Raw genomic sequence first — 7,682 nt, forward strand, 5'->3', positions numbered from 1 at the left:
CTTTATACTTCAAAGGTATTAAATTTCCACAATTCATGATGTTAATTATGCAATTTTGTATATTTGTTTATTACAGGTACCTATGTGGAGGGTGAACTTTTTAAGAACCACCCACGTGGAGTAAATATTTGTACAAAAAGTTCAACGAAAACAATAAAGTTTGCAAACTACGAGGAGATGAACTATTTATAATTTGTCCATAAAATAATTTAATGAGAATAAGGCTCGCACGTTTTGACTATTAGATGATTGACAACGATATGTGGGCTACAAAGGAAATAGTAATAAACAAATAGTAAATGGTGATTGAATGAAGGACCGTTAAGCGGACTCCACCAAGTTAGGTGAGGCCCCAAAATAGCGTGTTCTTTGTTTCTAGCAAACCCCTAAAACAACTTCTCACGTGCATTTTTACCTACAACAAGAAAAACGAATAGGCATTTGTAGTTCAAGATTTATAAAATATATTCATTTGTTTTATACAATTTTAAATATATTAAATTTGAGAAGAAATATATGTAGAAGGATTTTATAATTATAAAGTATACAATATTAACAAATATGTTTGTCTTTTATATAAATATTAATAAATGGCAACAATTGTATTTTTTACTATAATAGTAAAGATAATTTTAAAATAAAATGTATTGTTTCTCATTGAGAATTGGATGATTATTTTTTAAAATTTTTATCTTCTTATTATTAAAATATCTTGGTAAAATTTTAATATCTTTAATTTTAAAATGTACAATTTTTAGATCAGTTGTTGAATGCAAGTTTATGAGGGATGAGGTTGGTATTGTGGTGGAGTCAAATGAATACTCTTAGTACTTGCTTCTCAACCAAAGATATATGTAAATGTTGTGCTAAAACTAGCTTATGTGCTTGAATTTTTTTGGATTTAAGTGTGTTTATCTTTTTTCATGATCCATCATCCTAATAATGAACTAGGGAACATAGATTGAGTGAATAATAGAACAAAACCAACTACAAAGAGCTTACCAATGATATAATATTATTCAATTATTTTTAATTGATACAAAAATTTACACACAATTTAAAGCAGCGGAGTACAATTATTTTCAATTTGACTAGGAGTAAAGAGGGTTGGTTAGGTCATTGACTAGAGGCAACTACTTTTTGCTAGCAGCATATTCTTTTTCTAGGAATATTCTTGAGTTGGTGGACCTCACCTTCCCTTACCCTAAAATAATAATTATTATTGAAAACCCGAAAAGGGTAAGAAGGGGAGAATTCCTGTCCGCAGGCAAAATTGGGATGTCCATTCGTTGGTAGGCCGCCACGTGCTACGGATGTCACAAGTCAGCACAGACTTTTGTGGTGGGCTTTTGCAGATTGCCTTCTATATAAAGCTCTCCGACACATAGCTTTTGGAGTGTTTGTGTGCGAGATTTCACAGTGAGAACTTCCTGTAGCTGAGATCCTGCTAAATTAGGGTTTGAATTAACAGCCATGGCGGGCAGCGGTGCGTTTGTGGAGCTGTTGGAAGAAGATGTGTACAAGTATTACTTTGATGGGGAGTGGAGGAAGTCTGCATCGGGGAAATCGGTGTCAATTATAAATCCTACCACCAGGAAGCCCCAGTACAAAGTTCAAGGTTGGTTTTACTTGAATTAGTGTTGTTTTTGGTTTGTTTTCTTGGAAATCTGCCGTTTGAATGGTGGAATTTTGCTTTGTAGGAGATTTTGTTTCTTTGAATTGGTTAGTCTTTTGTTGTTGAATTCAGATCTCCAAGGCACTGAAATGTCGTTTAAGTGCTTTGTCGTTAGGTTATCATTTTAAGGAATTTATGAAAAATAAATGTCTCGGACCTCACTTTCACGGTCTTTCGGAGAAGAAAAACCTTTTTGAATTAGTAAGGTCCTTCTTGTCTGTGATTTTTTCTTCTAATTAAGTTCCCTCTTGATTGTGAGGGATGTTGTTTGGCTTGCAGCTCATGTTTTCAGGTATTTACTAATTCTAATTCACCACGTGTCAGGGTTGGGTGGAGGTAAAACGTTCATGAAAGAGCAACGTTTAGGACACTTTCTTGATCCTTAGGATGAAACGGAAAAAAGTCTTATTTAGATTTTGTAAGGTCCTCCTTGTTTATGATACTTTTTTTTTATCAAGCTCACCATGGGTAACTGTTTGATCGGACACTGCAACTGAGAGTTAGTACAATCTAGGGGTACAGGAATCTCTTTAATTGAATTCATCTCAATTCAGGAATATTTCTTTTGTCAAACTCACCACGAACAAGGGTATCTTACCATTGGATTCAAGAGCTATCTTCCTCCCTAAATTTATATCATATGCCTATATTCATGAAGTTGGATGCGGCGTTCGTTGTTAATTCTAATACTTAACTATTTTTAATGCCAATTTCGTTCCAGGCCTTCTTTGCCAGAGCATTGACGCTTGAACTACTTAAGTCCATCCAAATCCATGGCTTTTTTGGAAATTTTTAGCTGGGAGGTCTGAAGCGAAAATTGGTTTCAATTGTGTTTTTAGTGGGCATTGCATTTTCTTTCTGAAACTTTTTTGTTTAATAGGTTGAAATACTGTGTATCAGAGTTTTGAAAGGTGTTCTGCTAAATTTCAGATCAGTAGTGTAATTCTTTTTTTTTTGTGATTTTATGTTGGAAGAACACTCCAAACTGTCCCCGGTATTTTTTTCAGCCGTCCCCGTCCCGGGGACGTCTCGGGGACAGGGGACTCCTAGGGGACATCCCCATAAATTCTGCATATAGACAATGAATTCTATAAGCAATTTGACTTTGACTCTCAATTTAACACAAATTTGCCATAAGAACTCTACTAGTTCTTATATGTTAAGGTTCTATAATGGATATGTGCATGTTTTATCCATGTTTTCATATGGATATTTTAAATTTCCCTATTTATTTTAATTTTCCCTACTTTTATATAGCCGTCCCCTAGCTGTCCCCAAAATTGGCAAAAACAATCACCGTCCTGGAAACGTGTACCCCCGTCCCCTGCCATCCCCGTCCCGGAAACTTGGGGTAACATAGGTAAAGAATAAGCATTGTAATTGGAGGTCCGAGATTACATTGCTGGCTGGTCCGAGGAAAATAACATTTTTAGACAGCTTAGTACTAGAGCATCCACTTCAGTGCAAGAGCATCCAGCTTGAAAATGGGGTGATTGGTCCATGGAAACCAGGACATTATCATATAAATGAGGAATGCGAGTGTTTTTGTGTGTTGCATGGATTTATTTGAAAGTCCAGTAAAATTTGGAGTTGTTGACTTGGGAAAATTTCAAAATTGTGCCAGCCTTGACATACACAGGGATTATTTGCTTGTTTTTTATGATCTAGATATAGATTTTGTTTGGTTTCATAGTATTTTTATTCCTTGGTGCAAGTTAGTATGGCTGTTTTTTCTTCTTCCTTTTCTCTATTTATGGGAGTTGGGTTCTGCCTTTAGTGCGAATGTCGAATGTGCATTTTCTGGTGTGTTACAGAATACAGATTCATTAGTTTCTACATTCCGAATGACAAAGCTACCTGTGGTAGCAGTTTGTTCGAAATCTTATTTTAAAACTTCTTTTCTAGGCAATAGCAGTTTGATCGAAACTTTCTTTTAACAGTTCAGGTCTAGGCAAAAGCATTGTGTCTTTTGACTAATTTTTTTTCCATAAGTGACATGAACAGCTGGCTTCTTTGGTTATACAGGCCTTTGTGTTATTCAAAATGTCTGAATAGCTGTTGTTTTTGGGCTTAAAGTTTGCATTAGTCAAACGGGATGGAGAACAAGCCATTTTAAGCGAGTCCCGAAAATAAGAGCTGATAATCACTATAACAGTATAACTATCTATAAATACTTGCCTGAAAATATGTGGGATTACATGATTTAATGGGCTCATGTTTTCTTTTTTGGAGTAATTTGTTCGAAATAAGATGGTTAATCGTTTTCTGCTGGTTTCTGCTGTGTGATGATTATAGTTATTGGAGTGTCCTGGTCAGTATAATGAGCTAATAATTTGTTTTTCGCAGCTTGTACACAGGAGGAAGTGAACAAGATTATGGAGTCTTCTAAGATAGCTCAGAAGGCATGGGCAAAGACTCCTCTTTGGAAGCGTGCAGAGCTGTTGCATCGTGCTGCTGTATTACTGAAGGAACATAAGAATCCTATAGCCGAATGCCTTGTCAAGGAAATTGCTAAGCCTGCAAAAGATGCAGTTACAGAGGTTGGCTTTTGACCCTCATTTTCCCCATTATATATTGTTGTTTTGGAGCTAGTATTGTGTTCAAAATTAGTTTCGATCGTCATAAAAGTGTGGTTTATTTGGTTCTTGTAGGTTGTCAGGTCTGGAGATCTGGTATCTTACTGTGCTGAGGAGGGAGTGAGAATTCTTGGTGAAGGCAAATTTCTCGTCTCAGATAGCTTTCCTGGCAATGACAGAAATAAATTATGTCTTACCTCAAAGGTATATGCATTTTCACTCAGCCCTTAAGGGAGCTATTAAGATTCTGCTGACTTTTACATGAAATTATCATTGTAGTAGTAGCAGAGTGTTGATTTGTACTTAATATATCTGCGGTTGGGAATGCTTATGACCCAAGGCCTTTGTTTATTGCACATTTTCATATTGCAGATTCCTCTTGGTATCGTTCTAGCTATTCCGCCATTCAACTACCCCGTAAATCTGGCTGTGTCTAAAATTGCCCCTGCCCTAATTGCTGGTAACTCAGTTGTCTTGAAACCGCCAACACAGGTAATTAATGTTGCTGTACCTCCATTTATGGTACATTCTTCTTTACTTTTCAAACAAGGTATACTAATGGGATTTTTAACAGGGTATAATTCAATACTATCCAAACACACACACTGATTATGTTTTAGAGATTGCATTCTTCTCTCATGAGGCATTGAGTATTCATAACTTACTATATAGTTCACTCTTATGGTAGCCTTGCAAGTATCAAGGTGATAAGTTTCCATGAGTTGGATCTCCTCAAAATAGGTTAAAGTTAGTGGATAACATTTATATTTGCCAGAGTACTTAATGAGAATAGCTCCGAGCATATCAATGGTATGGGTCTCGTAAGGTCTAACCCAAGATGCAAGCAAAGGCTGTCAACTCACTAGTGCTGTAGTACAATCTGCACATAAATCAAATTGAATTTGGTCTGCTATAGCGATTTGCAATGTGTCAAAGTCTAAATGGGTGAATATGATGAATTGTTCAGGGAGCAGTAGCAGCCTTGCACATGGTGCACTGTTTTCATTTGGCTGGATTTCCCAAGGGCCTCATCAGCTGTGTTACAGGAAAAGGATCTGAAATTGGGGATTTCCTTACAATGCACCCTGGTGTAAATTGCATCAGGTATACTAGTAACAACCGATGTGTATAATGCTAATCTCGATAAAACTATTGGCATATTATTTAGTCACTGATTCCCTTTTGTCTCTGCACCCTGGTGTATGTTGCATCAGTATACTGATAATATTCTTGATAAATTGTAATCTGTTTAATCACTGATTACCTTTCTCTCTGCATTTTTCAGTTTTACAGGAGGCGACACTGGTATTGCAATTTCAAAAAAGGCAGGCATGGTTCCTCTTCAGATGGAACTTGGTGGAAAAGATGCTTGTATTATACTCGAGGATGCAGATATTGACTTAGCCGCAGCCAATGTTGTGAAAGGGGGTTTTTCATACAGGTATTGTCTTCATTGATTTGCATAGTGATGACGTATCCTCCTCTTTCCTATCAGACTGACATTGTATCCTGTTTGCTCACAGTGGCCAGAGGTGTACTGCAGTAAAGGTAGTGCTTGTGATGGAATCTGTGGCTGATGCTCTCGTAGAGAAGGTGAAAGCCAAAGTTGCAAAGATGACAGTTGGCCCACCGGAAGAAAATTGTGATATCACACCTGTCGTCACAGAATCCTCTGCTAATTATATCGAAGGTCTGGTTATGGATGCCAAACAAAAGGGAGCTACATTTTGCCAGGTTCAATCTCCTCCCTTAGTTATAGATTCATGGTAGCAAAATAATTTGATGATTCTTATAGAACTTAGAAGATCCAAGGGAAAGTTGTGCTAGGAAAACTATCATTTTTCGAGCCACTACTTTTTAACGAGCAATTGCATTGCCGATTTGGACCACTATTCTTGGCCTATCAGACTCTGTTGACATCTAGGGCCACCACTCCTGATCTGTCATCCGGAAAGATGTAAGGGCCCCAGAAGCAGCCCAAAACAATGGTGAAAACTTCGTTTTGAACACAATACGAACCCATCAAACTTCATTGACATTTTGTACTTCATTTACATTTCGTTTCAACATTAGTTTCTTATTTGTCATTAGTAAAAAGTTGGGTGAGCTACGTTAGTAATTTATGCATCTTTTCCTGCACAATCTCAAGCTTCATCTCCTACACACTGTCCTGAATTTTTTTAAAACAAACAATTATGGATCATGGAAGGTTGAGTCAACTAATTCGTGGTTTGGCAAAGTAGGCAACTGTTGGTTGGTGATTGTCAACCGCTAGATAAAGGCAAGAATAAATTCTGGTAAAGAGGAGCTGAATGTAGTTTTGTGGCATTGCATAACAGGAGTACAAGAGAGAGGGTAATCTTATCTGGCCCCTGTTACTGGACCACGTCAGACCTGACATGAGACTTGCTTGGGAAGAGCCATTTGGCCCCGTGCTGCCCGTTATCAGGATCACCACCGTTGAGGAAGGCGTTCATCACTGCAATGCCAGCAATTTTGGACTTCAGGTATCTTTTCAGTTGATTCCTAATTCCTTCTGACGTGATCAACGCTGGGAGTTTCTGTGACTATCATCATCATCAAATTCATTCTTTCTGATAATTGTGAAATGCTTTAATGTAGGGATGCATATTCACAAGAGACATCAACAAAGCAATGATGATTAGTGATGCCATGGAAACTGGAACAGTTCAAATTAACTCCGCGCCTGCACGTGGGCCAGATCACTTTCCTTTCCAGGCATGTTTGAAACTAATGATACATCAGTGACTTTGATCTGAGGGCTGCAGATGACTTAGAGCTGTGTTTTTGTTTTTTGTTGGGCCAAATTTAGAAGTTTACATAACCGTTTATGTTGTCTGTTTGCAGGGACTAAGAGACAGTGGCATTGGTTCTCAGGGAATCACTAACAGCATTTCCATGATGACGAAAGTGAAGAGCACCGTGATCAACTTGCCAACCCCATCTTATACAATGGGCTGATTTCTTAAATTTATGTATTTAGAATTATGATATTAGCAAACCCCTTGCTATACGAGGGTCGATCTATGAATTTATTAGGTAAACAGTATTTAGTTGTTATGAGTTTTAAGATGGAGAGCGTATGCGGTGTATCGCCTGTTAATTCACTTGCCTGAACTCCTTTCCGATGTTCAGCATATAGGCAATTATCAATAGCAATTTATCGTTCAAAATTTCTTAATAATGTTAAAGGTATAGATGATTTTACTGAATGATAATTCTGTAAACATTTATTGATCTGATGTTAGGATCTACGACTCTTGCATATGATTAACTATTACAACAATTATACTGAAGGTCTTGAAAACGTAATTGAAATGCCTAAATGAACACATCAATAATAAAGCAAAGAATTAACAAAGAGAGGAAGAAGAGAGAAGACAAGAACATGAGTTGATAACGGAGTTCAC

At 37.1% G+C, this 7,682-nt stretch overlaps 1 protein-coding gene across 1 annotated transcript; it reads left to right on the top strand.

Moving 5' to 3' along the window:
• The first annotated feature begins 1,269 nt into the window (after positions 1-1,269).
• Positions 1,270-7,456, top strand: LOC131076130 (NADP-dependent glyceraldehyde-3-phosphate dehydrogenase). The gene is made up of 10 exons (XM_058013190.2): positions 1,270-1,618; positions 4,022-4,215; positions 4,327-4,455; positions 4,624-4,743; positions 5,219-5,355; positions 5,537-5,692; positions 5,775-5,985; positions 6,591-6,758; positions 6,874-6,990; positions 7,120-7,456. Exons 1-10 carry the CDS (start codon positions 1,474-1,476, stop codon positions 7,231-7,233), a joined length of 1,491 nt encoding a protein of 496 aa, XP_057869173.1. The 5' UTR covers positions 1,270-1,473; the 3' UTR covers positions 7,234-7,456.
• Positions 7,457-7,682: the final 226 nt, after the last annotated feature.

Source organism: Cryptomeria japonica, chromosome 10 (assembly GCF_030272615.1).
Source record: "Cryptomeria japonica chromosome 10, Sugi_1.0, whole genome shotgun sequence".
Lineage (NCBI taxonomy): Eukaryota > Viridiplantae > Streptophyta > Pinopsida > Cupressales > Cupressaceae > Cryptomeria > Cryptomeria japonica.

What these genes read in the sequence shown, in the direction of transcription:
- LOC131076130 (XM_058013190.2), top strand. Translation starts at nt 1,474, where the DNA reads ATGGCGGGCAGCGGTGCGTTTGTGGAGCTGTTGGAAGAAGATGTGTAC. An exon ending in AATTATGTCTTACCTCAAAG is followed by an intron (nt 4,456 to 4,623) that starts GTATATGCATTT and finishes TTCATATTGCAG; the next exon opens with ATTCCTCTTGGTATCGTTCT. An exon ending in CCTGGTGTAAATTGCATCAG is followed by an intron (nt 5,356 to 5,536) that starts GTATACTAGTAA and finishes TGCATTTTTCAG; the next exon opens with TTTTACAGGAGGCGACACTG.